Below are 22547 nucleotides of genomic sequence, written 5' to 3'. Positions count from 1 at the left end.
AACTAAATGACTATCGCCCCGTAGCACTCACTTCTGTCATTATGAAGTGCTTTGAGAGACTAGTCAAGGATCATATCACCTCCACCCTACCTGATACCCTAGACCCACTTCAATTTGCATACCGCCCCAATAGGTCCACAGACGACACAATCGCCATCACACCGCACACTGCCCTATCCCAGCTGGACAAGCGGAATACCTATGTAAGAATACTGTTCATTGACTACAGCTCAGCATTCAACACCATAGTACCCTCCAAGCTCATCATTAAGCTAGAGGCCCTGGGTCTCAACCCCACCCTGTGCAACTGGGTCCTGGACTTCCTGACGGGCCGCCCCCAGGTGGTGAGGGTAGGTAACAACATCTCCACCCCGCTGATCCTCAACACTGGGGCCCCACAAGGGTGCGTTCTCAGCCCTCTCCTGTACTCCCTGTTCACCCATGACTGCATGGCCATGCACGCCACCAACTCAATCATCAAGTTTGCAGACGACACTACAGTGGTAGGCCTAATTACCAACAACGACGAGACGGCCTACAGGGAGGAGGTGAGGGCCCTCGGAGTGTGGTGTCAGGAAAACAACCTCTCACTCAACGTCAACAAAACAAAGGAGATGATCATGGACTTCAGGAAACAGCAGAGGGAGCACCTCCCCCATCCACATCAACAGGACATTAGTGGAGAAGGTGGAAAGTTTTAAGTTCCTCAGCGTACACATCACAGACAAACTGAAATGGTCTACCCACACAGACAGCGTGGTGAAGAAGGCGCAACAGTGCCTTTCAACCTCAGGAGGCTGAAGAAATGTGGTTTGTCATCTAAAACACTCACAAACCTTTACAGATGCACAATCGAGACCATCCTGGTACGGCAATTGCGCCGCCCTCAACCGCAAGGCTCTCCAGAGGGTAGTGAGGTCTGCACAACACATCACTGGGAGCAAACTACCTGCCCTCCAGGACACCTACAGCACCCGATGTCACAGGAAGGCCAAAAATATCATCAAGGACAACAACCACCCGAGCCACTGCCTGTTCACCCCGCTACCATCCAGAAGGTGAGGTCAGTACAAGTGCATCAAAGCTGGGACCGAGAGACTGAAAACAGTTTCTATCTCAAGGCCATCTGTTACGAATCCCTTTGGTGCTGCAGTCTAGGGGGGATGGATACGAGACCCGTAACATATCTCATACAAATCATAACAGTGAAAAGTAACAGTGGGAACAAAAACCACCGACAACTTAAATTTACCGTTAAACACTAATGGTTTATTTTAAACACATGGTAACGGGGGGGGGGGCTGAGCTGGACCCAACGAAAGAAACAATAAATATCCCAAAACACCCCTAAGCTAGACTTGCCTGCTTCAATACAGCTAGCTAACTAACCAATAAAATACAGCGTGGGGTCCACCCAGTTCTAACTAGTCTTAGACAAGGTATTCCTACGGGTAATGTATGCCCATGGGCGACTTGGCTTGGTACCCCCTTTTCCACCATCAAACAAACAGAGAGAGAGATAGAGCTATTGAGAAAACAACTGACTGGGTTTTTAAACCAAGGGAAAGGGGATGTGATTGGGTAAGGGAAACAGAGCAGGTGTCTTCTGATTGGCGGCACCTGTGAATAGGGCAGAAGGAAAGGAAATACACACACAGGATACCTGTATCCGTAACACTCCCACCCTTAAAAGAACAACCCTATTAGGATTGCTACTAAAGTATTTACAATGAAGACCAACAAGATCAACAAACAAAGGCAACCTTACGAAACATACAAAAATCATTATTTTTACACACGAGAGAAAGCATCTGCTAACACATCTGCTAACACATTAACCCTTTTAGTGGCGGATCTCCAAATTATAATTCTGCACAATAAGCGGCCAACGCATAAGGTGCTGGTTCTGGTTGTACATACGGTGGAGAAACACTAAGGGGTTATGGTCCGTATATACCATCACTGGTAGGGCACTGGAACCTATATACACTTCAAAGTATTGCAGAGCTAACAACAAAGCTAGAGCTTCTTGTTCGATGGTTGCACATTTAGCCTGACATTTGTTACATTTTCGTGAAAAAAAACACACAGGACGATCCAGTCCACTCTTGTCCTGCTGTAGTAGAACAGCACCAGCACCTCTGGCACTAGCATCTACCTCAAGTTTAAACGGTCGTTCAACATCCAGAGCAGCAAGTACACGGGTATTACATAAGACTGCTTTAGCAGTATCAAAAGCTACCTTACAATCAGGGAACCACTCAAACGAGATTTCACTTTTTCTTTATGGGGTATTGTGTATAGATTGTTGAGGATTTTTTATTTATTTAACCAATTTTATAAAATGGCTGTAACATAACAAAATGTGGAACAAGTCAACAGGTCTGAATACTTTCCGAATGCACTGCACATCTGAGGGGACTAACTCTGACGCGGAGTAGCTATTTATGTTACTTAGGCCTAACAAGGTTCTCTGACATCACTTTTGCCACAGGAGAAAAGGTTATACTTCCAAATATATAAAGAGGAACATTTCCTGTACACCTCTAATGTGACATTCACTGTCATTAATCGCAGATACAGTATGTGATTGCCCCAGGTTGTGAGTGACAGCTGGCATCAGGAGTGGCCCTCTGGCCTTTCTGAGTCTAACCCCTGTGGACCCTCACTGTCTCAGGGCAAGCAGGCTGGCAGCAGGTGCCTGTGCATGTGTAGAGCGAGAGAGAGGAAGCGATTCCCCAAATCTTCCATAACAAAGCCATCACCTACAGAGAGATGAACCTGGAGAAGAGTCCCCTAAGCAAGCACAATTAGACCCAACCAAATCATGAGAAAACAAAAAGATACTTACTTGACACATTGGAAAGAATTAACAAAAACACTGAGCAAACTAGAATGCTATTTGGCAAAATACCAGACCAGAATACCTTTTATTATGTACAGACTCAGTGAGCATAGTCTTGCTGTTGAGAAAGGCCACCTCAGGCAGACATGGCTCTCAAGAGAAGACAGGCTATGTGCACACTGCCCACAAAATGAGATGGAAACTGAGCTGCACTTCCTAACCTCCTGCCAAATGTATGACCATATTAGAGACACATATTTCCCTCAGATTACACAGATCCACAAAGAATTCAAAAACAAATCCAATTTTGATCAAATCCCATATCTACTGGGTGAAATACCATCACAGCATATCTACTGGGTGTGCCATCACAGCAGCAAGATTTGTGACCTGTTGCCACAAGAAAAGGGCAATCAGTGGAAAACAAACACCATTGTAAATACAACCAATATTTATGTATATTTATTTTCCCGTTTGTTCTTTAATGATTTGCATATCTTTACAACACTGTACATAGCCTTAATATGACATTTGAATTGTCTCATTTCCTTTGGAACTTTTGTGAGTGTCATGTTTACTGTTCATTTTTTATTGTTTAATTCACTTTTGTTTATTTTCTATTTCACTTGCTTTGAAAATGTAAAACATATGTTCCCATGTCAATAAAGCCCTTTGAATTGAAGAGAGAGAGAAAGAGAGAGAAACCGAACCCAGCACAGCTCTAACTTGACTTAAACACCTTACGTTATATTACATATCAGCTTGTGTGGGGGTGTTTTAGATGTAAAACAACAAAGCAGACTATGCTACAGCATTACTGCATCTCTACTGTAACGTGTCTACCAGTAATGGAGGATCAGACTAGACATAGTTACCGCTGGATGTTGAAACCAGCCAGTGATAACATGAGGACTGTGGGGGTGGGGGGGTAATATTAAAGAGATGGTCATTATTACTGGCTCAGAACAATGTGTGTGTGTTTATACTCCCCTGATGTCTATGGCCTGAAGACTGGTTTAAGGGGTGTGTGTGTCTGTGGAATGGACGTGCCTGAGCTTGTGTTTTGTAAAGCATCTCTGGAATCTTCCTGTCCCCTTCAGTCTGTCTCTCACACAGCAGTGACCTGGCTAGTAGTGGTGGACTTTCCCCAGTTCAAGTGCCTGTATAAGTGTATTAGTGGATGCTTTTTACACAGACAGAGACAGACAGACAGACGGACAGACGGACAGAGGGACAGAGGGACAGAGGGACAGAGGGACAGAGGGACAGAGAGAGACCAGGTGCTTATAACCCAGGTGCTTGGTACAAACTTGTACAAGGTATGAATCCATACATGTCTAGCTGTACACTTTAGCCCACCAACTTAACATTCTGTTCAAGTTTGCCAACACCTTTGAATAAAAAAAACACAGTTTGCTACGAAGTTAATTGAAAGCTGTGTGTGTGTGTGTGTGTGTGTGTGTGTGTGTGTGTGTGTGTGTGTGTGTGTGTGTGTGTGTGGGTGTGTGTGTGTGTGTGTGGGTGTGTGTGTGAGAGAGTGAGAGAGAGAGAGAGAGAGAGAAAGCTACACTTCCTAACATCCTGCCAAATGTACAGTGGGGGGGAAAAAAGTATTTGAGCCCCTGCTGATTTTGTACGTTTGCCCACTGACAAAGAAAGGATCAGTCTATAATTTTAATCGTAGGTTTATTTGAACAGTGAGAGACAGAATAACAACAAAAATATCCAGAAAAACGCATGTCAGAAATTGTATACATTGATTTGCATTTAGATGAGGGAAATAAGTATTTGACCCCCTCTCAATCAGAAAGATTTCTGGCTCCCAGGTGTCTTTTATACAGGTAACGAGCTGAGATTAGGAGCACACTCTTAAAGGGAGTGCTCCTAACCGCAGCTTGTTACCTGTAAAAAAGACACCTGTCCACAGAAGCAATCAATCAATCAGATTCCAAACTCTCCACCATGGCCAAGACCAAAGAGCTCTCCAAGGATGTCAGGGACAAGATTGTAGACCTACACAAGGCTGGAATGGGCTACAAGACCATCGCCAAGCAGCTTGGTGAGAAGGTGACAACATTTGGTGCGATTATTCGCAAATGGAAGAAACACAAAAGAACTGTCAATATCCCTCGGCCTGGGGCTCCATGCAAGATCTCACCTCGTGGAGATGCAATGATCATGAGAATGGTGTGGAATCAGCCCAGAACTAGGATCGTGTCAATGATCTCAAGGCAGCTGGGACCATAGTCACCAAGAAAACAATTGGTAACACACTACGCCGTGAAGGACTGAAATCCTGCAGCGCCCGCAAGATCCCCCTGCTCAAGAATACATATACATGCCCGTCTGAAGTTTGCCAATGAACATCTGAATGATTCAGAGGACAACTGGTGAAAGTGTTGTGGTCAGATGAGACAAAAATGGAGCTCTTTGGCATCAACTCAACTGTCCGTGTTTGGAGGAGGAGGAATGCTGCCTATGACCCCAAGAACACCATCTCCACCGTCAAACATGGAGGTGGAAACATTATGCTTTGGGGGTGTTTTTCTGCTAAGGGGACAGGACAACTTCAACGCATCAAAGGACGGGGCCATGTACCGTGAAATCTTGGGTGAGAACCTCCTTCCCTCAGCCAGGGCATTGAAAATGGGTCGTGGATGGGTATTCCAGCATGACAATGACCCAAAACACACGGCCAAGGCAACAAAGGAGTGGCTCAAGAAGAAGCACATTAAGGTCCTGGAGTGGCCTAGCCAGTCTCCAGACCTTAATCCCATAGAAAATCTGTGGAGGGAGCTGAAGGTTCGAGTTGCCAAACGTCAGCCTCGAAACCTTAATGACTTGGAGAAGATCTGTAAAGAGGAGTGGGACAAAATCCCTCCTGAGATGTGTGCAAACCTGGTGGCCAACTACAAGAAACGTCTGACCTCTGTGATTGCCAACTCGGGTTTTGCCACCAAGTACTAAGTCATGTTTTGCAGAGGGGTCAAATACTTATTTCCCTCATTAAAATGCAAATCATTTTATAACATTTTTGACATGTGTTTTTCTGGATTTTTTGTTGTTGTTATTCTGCCTCTCACTGTTCAAATAAACCTACCATTAAAATTATAGACTGATCATTTCTTTGTAAGTGGGCAAACGTACAAAATAAGCAGGGGATCAAATACTCCCCCCCCCCCCCGTATGACCACGTTAGAGATACATAGATCACACAGCCCCACAAAGAATTTGAAAACAAATCAAACATTGATAAACTCCCATATCTGTTAGTTGAAATACTGCAGTGTGCAGTCACAGCAGAAAGATTTGTGGCCCGTTGCCATGAGAAAAGGGCAACCAGTGAAGAACAAACACCATTGTAAATACAAACACACACACACACCTGTTTTATTTATTTCCCCTTTCATACTTAATCTACTTGAACAACACTACATAGCCAATTATATAACATTTGAAATGTCTATATTATTTAAAACGTTTTGTGAGTATAATGTTTACTGATGTTCCATTTTGCCAATGTAAACATATGTTTCCCATGTCAATAAAGCCCTTTGAATTGGATAGAGTGAGACAGAGAGAGAGAGAGTCAGTGATTGTGTATCAAGGCCTATGCTAGGCTGTAAATCTGCCCAGGTCAATCAAGTAGAAGCCAACTACTGAAAACAACTGGACGGAACATTTTCTCCAGTCCACTCAGATTTGTGGCCAAGGCTTAAAAGGATTTTTACCCTACCATCTACCCCCTTCAAGTTATTGCATCAGTAGACATCAGTAATGCACACACACACAAACACACACACACACTCCACTCAATGAGCACAGGGCTTGGATCATTACTTACCTCGGTATTGACATTCTACACCTGGTGGCTTTTCCAATAGTTTCAGTCTGAGGAGATTTCACAGCTTCTCCCTCCATCTACCCCACTCTCTTTCTCTCTCTTCCTCCATCGATTTGGCTAATTTAAAAAGTAACTAATTGTAAGAAAAAAAGGCCTATACAGTGCATTTGGAAAGTATTCAGACCCCTTGACTTTTTCCACATTTTGTTACGTTAAAAAACTTCTTCAGGATCGGTGTCCCGTCCACGGGACAGTTGAGCTAACGTAGGCTAATGTGATTAGCATGAGGTTGTAAGTAGCAAGAAAATTTCCCAGGACATAGACATATCTGATATTGGCAGAAAACTTAAATTCTTGTTAATCTAACTGCACTGTCCAATTTACAGTAGCTATTACAGTGAACGAATACCATGCTATTGTTTGAGGAGAGTGCACAATTTTGAACATGAAAAGCTATTAATAAACAAGTTAGGCACATTTGGGCAGTCTTGATATACAATTTTGAACAGAAATGCAATGGTTCAATGGATCAGTCTAAAACTGTGCACATACAGTGCTGCCATCTAGTGGCCAAATTCGAAATTGCACCTGGGCTGGAATAATAGATTATGGCCTTTCTCTTGCATTTCAAAGATGATGGTAAAAAAAAATACAGTTGTTTCTTTCTTTGGATTATCTTTTACCAGATATATTGTGTTATATTCTCCTACATTCCTTTCACATTTCCACAAACTTCAAAGTGTTTCCTTTCAAATGGGACCAATAATATGCATATCCTTGCTTCAAGGCCTGAGCTACAGGCAGTTAGATTTGGGTATGTCATTTTAGGCGGAAATTGAAAATAAGGGGCGGATCCTTAAGAGGATTTATTAATGGAGTAAATAAAAAAAATCCTTATCAATCTTCACACAATACCCCATAATGACAAAGAGAAAACAGTTTTTTAGAAAAAACAGAAATACCTTATTTACATAAGTATTCAGACCCTTTGCTATGAGACTCGAAATTGAGCTCAGGTGCATCCTGTTTTCATTGATCATCCTTGAGATATTTCTAGAACTGGATTGGAGTCCACTTGTGGTAAATTCAATTGATTGGACATGATTTGGAAAGGCACACACCTGTCTGTATTAGGGCTGACCCCAATTAGTCGATTGATCAATTGTTTGGTCGTTAGGCTGCTGGTTGACCAAAATTGTTTTAGTTGAGCAGTAACAAATGTGTATAATAGTGCCCATCTCAGTGAACTGATCCATTGTGGAGGCCAAGACTAAAAGCCAAGTTATGCTTGATCCGAAAACGGTTGAAGGCTTCATATGGAGGATGTGACGCAAATGCCTCCAGGGGCATTCAGAGGCCAAATTGAGCTCCGTACTGCATCGCCATGCGCCTCCCAAATGTTGTAATAATGTGGAGGGCTCTGTATAGCTCTGCATTGACATGGTTGGTTTATGGTAGGTGGGGGCGGTACATCCTGGTCCTGTGTTGCTCAGTCGGTAGAGCATGGTGTTTGCAACGCCAGGGTTGTGGGTTCGATTCCCACGGGGGACCAGTATGAAAAAATAAAAATTATGAAATGTATGCATTCACTACTGTAAGTTGCTCTGGATAAGAGTGTCTGCTAAATGACTAAAATGTAAAACATAAACTCACTTCCTTGATAAAAGCTCTGTGATGCAACAAGTATGAATGCCCTGACTTCTGCTGAGGCCGTATTACCGTAAATGCTGCAGATGTCGAATTGACGATGCACAATGCACTTCTCTCTCCACAATGTGCTCTCTCCTGTCAATTGGTGCACATTAATTGTTTCCGTTTGTTTGTTAGTGTCTATCAATTCTCCATTACGTACACTACTGTGCAAAAGTTTGGGGTCACATAGAAATGTCCTTGTTTTTGAAAGAAAAGTCCATCAAAATAACATCAAATTGTAACATAGGTTGTGCACTGGCAGCGTCATTAAAAAGTACCCACAAAACACCAGTCTCAACCGTGAAGAGGTGACTCCGGGATGCTGGCCTTCTAGGCAGAGTTGCAAAGAAAAAGCCATATCTCAGACTGGCCAATAAAAAGAAAAGATTAAGATGGGCAAAAGAACACAAACACTGGACAGAGGAACTCTGCCTAGAAGGCCAGCATCCTAGAGTCGCCTCTTCACTGTTGACGTTGAGACTATTTAATGAAGCTGCCAGTTGAGGACTTGTGAGGCGTCTGTTTCTCAAACTAGACACTCTAATGTACATGTCCTCTTGCTCAGTTGTGCACCGGGGCCTGCCACTCCCCTTTCTATTCTGGTTAGAGACAGTTTGTGCTGTCCTGTGAAGGGAGTAGTACACAGCCTTGTACGAGATCTTCAGTTTCTTGGCAATTTCTCAGAACAAGAATAGACTGACGAGTTTCAGAAGAAAGTTCTTTGTTTCTGGCCATTTTGAGCCTCTAATCAAATCCACAAATACTGATGCTCCAGATACTCAACTTGTCTAAAGAAGGACAGTTTTATTGCTTCTTTAATCAGCAAAACCGTTTTCAGCTGTGCTAACATAATTGCAAAATGGTTTTCTAATGATCAATTAGCCTTTTAAAATGATAAACTTGGATTAGCTAACACAACGTGCCATTGGAACACAGGAGTGATGGTTGATGATAATGGGCCTCTGTACGCCTATGTAGATATTCCATCAAAAATCTGCCGTTTCCAGTCTACACTGTATTTCTGATCAATTTGATGTCATTTTAATGGACAAATAATGTGCTTTTCTTTCAAAAACAAGGAAATGTCTAAGTGACCCCAAACTTTTGAATGGTAATGTATATCACCTGTAGTACATTTACCATGAATTCCTATTTCTCATCTAGAATGTTTGTTACTTTGGTTACGGTAATTTCTGTTACTGCATTCAATATTATTATTCCAGTCTTCCTGTTATCACTGTAGGAGTGGACACATTGTTTGCAGAGTGCACAGCCTATGTTAGTTACACTTGTGAGAAACAAGTTTTGGTTGATTTCATTCCATTTACGAGTTTTGGCAATTTAGTCATTGTCTTTTGTTTGGAGAGCTTATATCAATGTTGAGTAAGGACGCGCACGCATAGAAATAGGCTTATAGGCTACCTGGCCTGCGTGGAAATGTAGTCATAGAAATGTGCCCATTTGGGGATCTGATTGGCTTTAACACACCACCACTAATGACATGTCCCCCCCACATTCTGAAGTTGCATTTTCGCTAGTACCAGCTTCAGGCAAAGCAGACCTAAGTTAATAGTTGAGACAATGTTTCAAGTTCGTTGCAGACAAGCCATGTGTAGCCAATGTGATTTATAGGATATTTATTTTTATCAAGATATTTTCTACCTGCGGCTGCAATGTTTTAATGTGTTGGCTTTATGTAGGCTATTTTTACATAGTTGGCAATGGCAATAGAAGTTACATTTTAGGTTCATCATTTTCATTTCGATTTGAAAATAATTTTGATTAAGCACATGACAATGATTTTTAGATATGAAGACGTTATAATATATTAATTGAAGCTGTTTCACGGAAATGTACATATGAAAACCATAAATGGCATGCATATCTGGAGAAATGGTAAGATAAATTGGCATTCCACATGAGAAAAGTTGCCGACTCCTCATGTAGCCTATTACCGGCAACTTCAGCAGAGTAATGGCAGAATCTGTGAAAGCCAGCAGGAGTGGGAGGAGAATAGTTGTGTCAGGGTACGTTTTTTTTCTTCTGGTTATCTAGATCTCTGGCACCCTCTTGAGGCATTTGTCTTATTTCATCAAACTATAAGCTTAAAGCATCAGACAAGCTCACATACATAGGGTGTCTATATAAGGAAAAATACACGTAAAAAAATTCTGACCAATCAGTTGAAATTGGTTGAAAGAACAGATGTCTTTTGGTCGACCAATAATTTTTTTTACAGCCCAAGTCTATATAATTTCCCACAGTTGGCAGTGCATGTCAGAGCAAAAACCAAGCCAGGAGGTCGAAGGAATTGTCCATAAAGCTCCGAGACAGGATTGTGTCAAGGATACCAAAACATTTCTGCAGCATTGAAGGTCCCAAAGAACACAGTGGCCTCCATCATTCCTAAATGGAAGAAGTTTGGAACCACCAAGACACTTCCTAGTGCTGGCCCCCCGGCCAAACTGAGCAATCGGGGAGAAGGGCCTTGGTCAGGGAAGTGACCAAGAACCCGACAGAAGATACTCCTCAGTAAAAGGCACATGACAGCCCGCTTTCAGACAATGAGAAACAAGATTCTCTTGTCTGATGAAACCAAGATTGAACTCTTTGGCCTGAATTACCAAGCATCACATCTGGGGGAAACCAGGCACCGCTCAGCACCTGGCCAATACCATCCTTACGGTGAAGCATGGTGATGGCAGCATCATACTGTGGGGATGTGTTTTTAGCAGCAGGGACTAGGAAACTAGTCAGGATCGAGGGAAAGATGAATGGAGCAAAGTACAGAGAGATCCTTGATGAAAACCCGCTCCAGAGCGCTCAGGACCTCAGACTGGGGCGAAGGTTCACCTTCCGACAGGACAACAACCCTAAGTATACAGCCAAGACAAGGCAGAAGAGAGGCTTCGGGTCAAAACATGACACATGGAAGCTACTGGTCACCAGATGACTCTGATAGAACAGACAATGTGTCAGTATCGTCAGAACGAATGAGCAAGTGCAGGAGCTACTTGTTCATCAGTTTAGGGTTAAGGTTAGGGGTTAGGGTTAGTGGTTGAAACTGCATGATAGCGGATGAAGGTCGTAGTAGTCAGAGTGGAATGTTTTAGGGAAGGGAAATACTTAGGCTAGCTAGCTCATTAATATAAACATGAGCTTTCCGAATCTCTCTCGCTTTGATCTCCCTCTGGCTGAGAGCCTTCAGCGATACAGCTATAGTGGCTTTCTCTTCTCTCTCTTTCTCTCTGTCTCACTCTCCCTCCCTCTTTCTTTCTCTCTCTCTCTCTCTCTCTCTCTCTCTCTCTCTCTCTCTCTCTCTCTTTCTCTCTCTCTCTCTCTCTCTCTCTCTCTCTTTCTCTCTCTCTTGCTCTCTCCCGCTTTCTCTCTTTTTCTCTCTTTCTCTCGCTTTCTCTCTATTTTTTCTTTCTTTCTCTCTGTCTCGCTGTCACTCTCTCTCTCTGTCTCTGTCTCTTTCTCTCACCATTTACATAACTATTGAGGCCACCAATTGAGGCCACCAGTACATCACTTGATAAATGTTGATTACACTGGGGGGAAACATGGGAAATGTTGAAGTAGCTGCTCCCTACCTAGCCAGACACAGAGTACTGTGTGTGTGCATGTGCACATACACACTAGAGCTGGGCGATAGGAACAGAAGTCCATATTGTGATAAATTGCTTGAATTGATGATAAATAGAATGAAAAGTTTATAACATTAATGTGCACAACAGTTTAAAACAATGTGCACAACAGTTTATAACATGAATGTGCACCACAGTTTATAACATTAATGTGCACCACAGTTTATAACATTAATGTGCACCACAGTTTGTAACATTAATGTGCACCACAGTTTGTAACATTAATGTGCACCACAGTTTATAACATTAATGTGCACCACAGTTTGTAACATTAATGTGCACCACAGTTTATAACATTAATGTGCACCACAGTTTATAACATTAATGTGCACCACAGTTTGTAACTGTAATGTGCACCACAGTTTATAACATTAATGTGCACCACAGTTTATAACATTAATGTGCACCACAGTTTATAACATTAATGTGCACCACAGTTTATAACATTAATGTGCACCACAGTTTAACTGTAATGTGCACCACAGTTTGTAACTAATGTGCACCACAGTTTGTAACTGTAATGTGCACCACAGTTTGTAACTGTAATGTGCACCACAGTTTGTAACTGTAATGTGCACCACAGTGTATAACATTAATGTGCACCACAGTTTATAACATTAATGTGCACCACAGTTTGTAACTGTAATGTGCACCACAGTTTGTAACTGTAATGTGCACCACAGTTTATAACATTAATGTGCACCACAGTTTATAACATTAATGTGCACCACAGTTTTTAACATGAATGTGCACCACAGTTTATAACATTAATGTGCACCACAGTTTGTAACTGTAATGTGCACCACAGTTTGTAACTGTAATGTGCACCACAGTTTATAACATTAATGTGCACCACAGTTTGTAACTGTAATTGCACCACAGTTTTAACTTAATGTGCACCACAGTTTATAACATTAATGTGCACCACAGTTTGTAACTGTAATGTGCACCACAGTTTATAACATTAATGTGCACCACAGTTTGTAACTGTAATGTGCACCACAGTTTTTCCTTTAAACTGCTATTACTCGTTTTATGGTTGTAGCCATCAATTGTTCCATTAACTATCACCCATATTAGCAAACTTATTTCATTTCAAACTTCTCATTTCTCTAGTATAGGCTACTTATCGTAATGATATCAGATAAATGCCTAAGCGATACACACACACACACATGCACACACAGGTGATGACAGAGAAGTGGCACATGTCAAGTCATGCCCTGAGAGAGGAGATATAAAGATAGATAGGGAAAAAGACAGGAGGAGTTTGACTAGAATTCACATCAACAACAGACTAGTAACTAGGGTAAAGGCTATGGAGAAATACTGAGGAAGACAGAGGGAACGGGACCACCAAATAAAGAATCATGATACTAGTTATTGTGGTTTATTAACCACTAGAGATCAGGAGTTAAGTGATCAGAGGAAGACAGACAGAGAGCTGAATACTGTAAACATTCAAATAAAGTGTGGACTTGGTCTTGGATATGATGGTTCATGATGCCATAGAGATAAGATATTACAGCTAGAAGGTGAATAGGAGGTTATCATGGTGATGATGGTTCGTGTTGCCATAGAGATAAGATATTACAGTTAGAAGGTGAATAGGAAGTTATCATGGTGATGATGGTTCATGATGCCATAGAGATAAGATATTACAACTAGAAGGTGAATAGGAGGTTATCATGGTGATGATGGTTCATGATGCCAAATATATATTTTCTCAACATCTTTCTTCCTCTCTCCTTTGCTCTCTTCCTCTACCTCAAGAGTTCCCCATGTGGCCACCCTGTCCTGTAACCAATGGCAACATCGGTCCAGACCCTTCCTCTGAGCCGTGACAGCAGCAAGACATTCCGTGACCCCTACTCAACCCCTACCCGGCCCACCGCCCTACTGGCCCGGTGCAGTATGGGTAGTGTAGGCAGCCTAGTAGAGCGCCCGGACGCGTCCCCAGCTAAAGGCAGCCGGGCCGGGCCCCAGGTGGGACCCAGACAGACCAACAGGTTATTAAAGAAAGGCTTCAACCAGAGAGAGCTGCTCAACTACCTCAACATCACCAGGTTAGTGAGCTCTTTGATAGGCACAAAATGGCTGCCATGTTTCATTACCCAGATGGGTGCTACATTAGAGAGTATGTATTCTCTATGTATTCCATAAAGTGCAGACAAAGCGGTAAAGAGTTGTCTGTTTTAAATAGAAGGCATTAATGATGCTCTTGGGTAATAACATCACCTGTTGTTCCATAGCAGTGTTGTTAATGCTGCTGCCAGGTGGGTGCCACACATAGTGAGCTGGTAGGAGGTGTGACTCCTACCATTCTGAAAGTATTCATACCCCTTGACCTATTCCACATTTTGTTACATTACAACCTTATTCTAAAATTGATTAAATTGTTTTTTCCCCTCATCAATCTGCACACAATACCCCAAAATATCAAAGCAAAAACTGTTTTGTAGAAATGTTTGCAAAAGTACAGTACCAATCAAAAGTTTGGACACTCCTACTAATTAAAGTTTTTTTTATATATATCCTGTTGAAAAACAAATGATAGTCCCACTAAGCGCAAACCAGATGGGATGGCGTATCGCTGCACAATGCTGTGGTAGCCATGCTGGTTAAGTGTGCCTTGAATTCTAAATAAATCACTGACAGTGTCACCAGCAAAGCACCCCCACACCATCACTCCACCATGCTTCACGTTGGGAACTACACATGCAGAGATCATCCGTTCACCTGCGTCTCACAAAACACATGGCTGTTGGAACCAAAAATCAGATTTCCACTGGTCTAATGTCCATTGCTCGTGTTTCTTGGCACAAGCAAGTTTCTTCTTCTAATTGGTGTCCTTTAGTAGTGTTTTTTTGCAGCAATTTGACCATGATGGCCTGATTCACACAGTCTCCTCTGAATAGTTTATTTTGAGATGTGTCTGTTACTTGAACTCTGTGAAGCATTTATTTGGGCTGCAATTTCTGAGGCTGGTGACTTATCCTCTGCAGCAGATGTCCCTCTGGGTCTTCCTTTCCTGTGGTGGTCCTCATGAGAGCCAGTTTCATCATAGCGCTTGATGGTTTTTGCTACTGCACTTGAAGAAACTTTCAAAGTTCTTGACATTTTTCGGACTGACTGACCTTCATGTCTTAAAGTAATGATGGACTGTCGTTTCTCTTTGCTTATTTGAGCTGCTCTTGCAACAATATGGACTTGGTCTTTTACCAAATAGGGCTATCTTCTGTATACCACCCCTACCTTGTCACAATACAACTGATTGGCTCAAACGCATTAAGAAGGAAATAAATTCCACAAATTAACTTTTAACAAGGCACACCTGTTAATTGAAATGCATTCCAGGTGACTACCTCATGAAGCTGGTTGAGAGAATTCCAAGAATGTGCAAAGCTGTCATCAAGGCAAAGGGTGGCTACTTTGAAGAATCTCAAATATAAAAGATATTTGTTTAACATTTTTTTGGGTTACTTCATGATTCTATATGTGTTATTTCATAGTTTTGATGTCTTCGCTATTATTCTACAATGTAGAAAACAGTAGAAATTAAGAAAAACCCTTGAATGGGTACTGTTGGTGTGTCCAAATCTTTTTATTAGTACTGTATTGTCACGGTTGACTGAAGGATCGGACCAAAACGCAGCGTGGTTGTAGTTCCACATTTTATTAAATCCGTGAAACTTATGAAACACACAAAATAACTGAATATACAAAACAACAAACTGTGACGCAGAGAGAAACAAACACTACTCAAAAGATAATAACCCACAAAACAGGAAGAGAAAAACCCCTACTTAAATATGATCTCCAATCAGAGGCAACGAGGATCAGCTGCCTCCAATTGGAGATCAACCCAAACAACCTCAACATAGAAATAGAAAAACTAGAACTTAAACATTGAAATAGAAAACATAGAAAAACCCAAAACACCCCCTGTCACGCCCTGACCTACTCTACCATAGAAAATAACCACTTACTATGGTCAGGACGTGACATGTATAGAAAATAAAATAAAATATGACATTTACATAAGTATTCAGACCCTTTACTCAGTACCTTGTTGAAGCACCTTTGACAGCGATTACCGCCTCGAGTCTTCTTAGGTATGACACTAAAAGACTGGCCCACCTGCATTTGGGGAGTTTCTCCAATTCTTCTCTGCAGATCCTCTCAAGCTCTGTCAAGTTGGATGGGGACTGTTGCTCCACAGCTATTTTTAGGTCTCTCCAGAGAAGTTCAATCCGGCTCAAGTCCGGTCACTAGCTTGGCCACTCAAAGACATTCAGAGATTTGTCCCAAAGCCACTCCTGCATTGTCCTGGTAGAGTGCTTAGGGTCGTTGTCCTGTTGGAAGGTGAACCTTCCAGGTCTTGAGCGCTCTGGAGCGGGTTTTCATCAAGGATCTCTCAGTACTTTGCTTCGTTCATCTATCCCTCGAGCCTGACTGGTCTCCAAGTCCCTGCCGCTGAAAAACATCCCCACCGCATGATGCTTCCACCACCATGCTTCACTGTAGAGATGGTGACAGGTTTCCTCAGGACGTGAGGCTTGGCAATCAGGCCAAATAGTTCAATCTTGGTTTCATCACACCAGAGAATATTGTTTCTTATGGTCTGAGAGTCTTTAGGTGCCTTTTGGCAAATTCCAACGGGCTGTCATGTGCATTTTACTGAGGAGTGGCTTACATCTGGCCACTCTACCATAAAAGCCTGATTGGTAAAGTGCTGCAGAGATGGTTGTCCTTCTGGAAGATTTCCACAGAGGAAGTCTGGAGCTCTGTCAGAGTGACCATCGGGTTTTTGGTCACTTCCCTGACCAAGGCCCTTTTCCCCCGATTGCTGAACTCTAGGAAGAGTTTTGGTGGTTCCAAACTTCTTCCATTTAAGAATGATGGAGGCCACTGTGTTCTTGGGGACCTTCAATGCTGCAGAAATGTTTTGGTACCCTTCCCCAGATCTGTGCCTCAACACAATCCTGTCTCCGAGCTCTACGGACAATTACTTCAATCTCATGGCTTTGTTTTTGCTCACACTGTCAACTGTGGGACCTTATATAGACAAGTGTGTGCCTTTCCAAATCATGTCCGATCAATTGAATTCACCACAGGGGGACTCCAATCAAGATGTAGAAACATCTCAAGGATGATCAATGGAAACAGGATGCACCTGAGCTCAATTTTGAGTCTCATAGCAAAGGGTCTGAATACTTAAGTAAATAACCTGTTTTTGCTTTGTCATTATGGGGTATTGTGTGTAGATTGATGAGGAACATTTTTTATTTAATCAATTTTAGAAGAAGGCTATAATGTAACAAAATGTGAAAAAAGTCAAGTGGTCTGAATACTTTCTGAATGTAGTGTATTTGCGAAGTAAGCTGTTACATTTTACATTTTAGTCATTTAGCAGACGCTCTTATCCAGAGCGACTTACAGTAGTGAATGCATACATTACATACATTTCAATTCATACATTTTTTTTTCTCCCCGTACTGGCCCCCCGTGGGAATCAAACCCACAACCCTGGCGTTGCAAACACCATTGCAAACACCATGCTCTACCAACTGAGCCACAATGTAAAGTTGTAAATCTAGATGAAATAGTACAGTACAGTACAGTACAGTGAAATGCCTTTCTTGCAAACTCGAATAGAAATATAAATAATTTTCATAACAAGCTGTTATCAATTGACTTGATTGGTTATCAATTGACTTGAAGCCTGAATGAAAACCTTTATAATGATTCCCACCAGGAAAGAGGCCAAAGCGGGTAGTGGCCCAGGCAGCAGTAGGAAGGACATCTTCTCCAGCATGCAGTCCATGAAGAGAGAGCATGGACATGAGGAGGAACACATCAAGCTCTACTACAAAGACGGAACTGAGGTGGACGTGTCAAAGGACTCACTGCCCATTGGAGGGAAATATGAGAAGGTGAGAAGAACACCTGGTTATGGGACAACATATAGGGGTGATATCCCTGGGACAACATATAGGGGTGATATCCCTGGGACAACATATAGGGGTGATATCCCTGGGACAACATATAGGGATGATATCCCTGGGACAACATATAGGGGTGATATCCCTGGGACAACATATAGGGATGATATCCCTGGGACAACATATAGGGGTGATATCCCTGGGACAACATATAGGGGTGATATCCCTGGGACAACATATAGGGATGATATCCCTGGGACAACATATAGGGGTGATATCCCTGGGACAACATATAGGGATGATATCCCTGGGACAACATATAGGGATGATATCCCTGGGACAACATATAGGGGTGATATCCCTGGGACAACATAGAGGGATGATATCCCTGGGACAACATACTGTCTAGGGATGATTTCCCTGGGACAATATATAGGGATGATATCCCTGGGACAACATATCGGGGTGATATCCCAGGGACAACATATAGGAATGATATATCTGGGACAACATATAGGGGTTATATCCCTGGGACAACATATTGGGATGATATCCCTGGGACAACATATAGGGATGATATCCCTGGGACAACATATAAGGATGATACCCCTGTGACAACATATAGGGCTGATATTCCTGGGACAACATATAGGGATATCTCTGGGACAACATATAGGGGTGATATTCCTTGGACAAATACTAAAGCCAACATGTCTCTTACAGAGAACGTCCTTTAATACTCTAAAGCCAACATGTCTCTGACAGAGAACGTCCTTTAATACTCTAAAGCCAACATGTCTCTCAGACAGAGAACGTCCTTTAATACTCTAAAGCCAACATGTCTCTCTGACAGAGATTGTCCTTTAATACTCTAAAGCCAACATGTCTCTGACAGAGAACGTCCTTTAATACTCTAAAGCCAACATGTCTCTGACAGAGATTGTCCTTTAATACTCTAAAGCCAACATGTCTCTCTGACAGAGAATGTCCTTTAATACTCTAAAGCCAACATGTCTCTGACAGAGAACGTCATTTAATACTCTAAAGCCAACATGTCTCTCAGACAGAGAATGTCCTTTAATACTCTAAAGCCAACATGTCTCTGACAGAGAACGTCCTTTAATACTCTAAAGCCAACATGTCTCTCAGACAGAGAATGTCCTTTAATATTCTAAAGCCAACATGTCTCTCTGACAGAGAACGTCCTTTAATACTCTAAAGCCAACATGTCTCTGACAGAGAACGTCATTTAATACTCTAAAGCCAACATGTCTCTGACAGAGAACGTCCTTTAATACTCTAAAGCCAGCATGTCTCTGACAGATCACCCTGGCTTCCTACTCCCTACAGTTAGCTATAGTTTGAAGAATTGCCCTGGATCGCTGAGTCACTGGCAGTGCTAGATGAATGACGTCCCAGACTGTGTGTTCTGTGTGCGGTGTGTGTGTGTGTGTGTGTGTGTGTGTGTGTGTGTGTGTGTGTGTGTGTGTGTGTGTGTGTGTGTGTGTGTGTGTGTGGGGAGACATAATGAAATGCTACCAGGTATTACCTGGCTAGGCTGGAGGAGGTGTTTTAAAATGTCCTGCATTAGTCATTTATAAGACCGTGTATGAATAAGATGCCAACGCCTCTCCCTTCAGTCTGTATCTGACTTATCACACACACACAGTCCCTTCAGTCTGTATCTGACTTATCACACACACACAGTCCCTTCAGTCTGTATCTGACTTATCACACACACACACAGTCCCTTCAGTCTGTATCTGACTTATCACACACACAGTCCCTTCAGTCTGTATCTGACTTATCACACAGACACAGTCCCTTCAGTCTGTATCTGACTTATCACACACACACACACACACACACACAGTCCCTTCAGTCTGTATCTGACTTATCACACACACACACACACACAGTCCCTTCAGTCTGTATCTGACTTATCACACACACACACAGTCCTTTCAGTCTGTATCTGACTTATCACACAGACACAGTCCCTTCAGTCTGTATCTGACTTATCACACACACACACACAGTCTGTATCTGACTTATCACACACACAGTCCCTCAGTCTGTATCTGACTTATCACACACACACAGTCCCTTCAGTCTGTATCTGACTTATCACACACACACACACACAGTCTGTATCTGACTTATCACACACACAGTCCCTCAGTCTGTATCTGACTTATCACACACACACAGTCCCTTCAGTCTGTATCTGACTTATCACACACACACAGTCCCTTCAGTCTGTATCTGACTTATCACACACACACACAGTCCCTTCAGTCTGTATCTGACTTATCACACACACAGTCCCTTCAGTCTGTATCTGACTTATCACACAGACACAGTCCCTTCAGTCTGTATCTGACTTATCACACACACACAGTCCCTTCAGTCTGTATCTGACTTATCACACACACACAGTCCCTTCAGTCTGTATCTGACTTATCACACACACACAGTCCCTTCAGTCTGTATCTGACTTATCACACACACACAGTCCCTTCAGTCTGAATCTGACTTATCACACACACACACACACAGTCCCTTCAGTCTGTATCTGACTTATCACACACACACACAGTCCCTTCAGTCTGTATCTGACGTAAATCACACACACACACACACACACACACACACACACACACACACACACACACATACACACACACACACACACACACACACACACACACACACACACACACACACACACACACACACACACACACACACACACACACACACACACACACAGTCCCTTCAGTCTGTATCTGACTTATCACACACACACACAGTCCCTTCAGTCTGTATCTGACTTATCACACACACACAGTCCCTTCAGTCTGTATCTGACTTATCACACACGCACACACGCAGTCCCTTCAGTCTGTATCTGACTTATCACACACACACAGTCCCTTCAGTCTGTATCTGACTTATCACACACACACAGTCCCTTCAGTCTGTATCTGACTTATCATACACACACACACACACACACACACACACAGTCCCTTCAGTCTGTATCTGACTTATCACACATAGTCTCTTCAGTCTGTATCTGACTTATCACACACACAGTCCCTTCAGTCTGTATCTGACTTATCACACACACACACACACACACAGTCCCTTCAGTCTGTATCTGACTTATCACACACACACACAGTCCCTTCAGTCTGTATCTGACTTATCAACACACACCGTCCCTTCAGTCTGTATCTGACTTATCACACACACACACACACACACACACAGTCCCTTCAGTCTGTATCTGACTTATCACACACACACAGTCCCTTCAGTCTGTATCTGACTTATCAACACACACAGTCCCTTCAGTCTGTATCTGACTTATCACACACACACAGTCCCTTCAGTCTGTATCTGACTTATCACACACACACACACAGTCCCTTCAGTCTGTATCTGACTTATCACACACACACAGTCCCTTCAGTCTGTATCTGACTTATCACACACACACACAGTCCCTTCAGTCTGTATCTGACTTATCACACACACACAGTCCCTTCAGTCTGTATCTGACTTATCACACACACACACACACACACACACACACACACACACACACAGTCCCTTCAGTCTGTATCTGACTTATCACACACACACAGTCCCTTCAGTCTGTATCTGACTTATCACACACACACACAGTCCCTTCAGTCTGTATCTGACTTATCACACACACGCAGTCCCTTCAGTCTGTATCTGACTTATCACACACACACAGTCCCTTCAGTCTGTATCTGACTTATCACACACACACACACACACACACACACACACACAGTCCCTTCAGTCTGTATCTGACTTATCACACACACACAGTCCCTTCAGTCTGTATCTGACTTATCACACACACACACAGTCCCTTCAGTCTGTATCTGACTTATCACACACACGCAGTCCCTTCAGTCTGTATCTGACTTATCACACACACACAGTCCCTTCAGTCTGTATCTGACTTATCACACACACACACACACACACACACACACACACACACACACACACACACACACAGTCCCTTCAGTCTGTATCTGACTTATCACACACACACAGTCCCTTCAGTCTGTATCTGACTTATCACACACACACAGTCCCTTCAGTCTGTATCTGACTTATCACACACACACAGTCCCTTCAGTCTGTATCTGACTTATCACACACACACAGTCCCTTCAGTCTGTATCTGACTTATCACACACACACAGTCCCTTCAGTCTGAATCTGACTTATCACACACACACACACACACAGTCCCTTCAGTCTGTATCTGACTTATCACACACACACACAGTCCCTTCAGTCTGTATCTGACGTAAATCACACACACACACACACACACACACACACACACACACACACACACACACATACACACACACACACACACACACACACACACACACACACACACACACACACACACACACACACACACACACACACACACACACACACACACACACACACACACACAGTCCCTTCAGTCTGTATCTGACTTATCACACACACACACAGTCCCTTCAGTA

At 42.7% G+C, this 22547-nt stretch overlaps 1 protein-coding gene across 1 annotated transcript in view; it reads left to right on the top strand.

Moving 5' to 3' along the window:
* Positions 1-22547, top strand: part of LOC106612138 (NEDD4-binding protein 3-A) — an 82527-nt gene that overhangs the window by 34178 nt on the left and 25802 nt on the right. The window contains exons 2-3 of the mRNA XM_014213044.3: positions 13804-14094; positions 17787-17964. Coding sequence (XP_014068519.2) covers positions 13835-14094; positions 17787-17964 — 438 coding nt within the window. The 5' untranslated portion in view covers positions 13804-13834. The remainder of the gene's footprint in view (positions 1-13803; positions 14095-17786; positions 17965-22547) is intronic.

This window comes from Salmo salar, chromosome 09, assembly GCF_965601325.2.
Source record: "Salmo salar chromosome 09, fSalSal1, whole genome shotgun sequence".
Classification (NCBI taxonomy): domain Eukaryota; kingdom Metazoa; phylum Chordata; class Actinopteri; order Salmoniformes; family Salmonidae; genus Salmo; species Salmo salar.
Note: the sequence above shows the minus strand (reverse complement) of the source record. Positions and strands in the feature narration are given on the sequence as shown.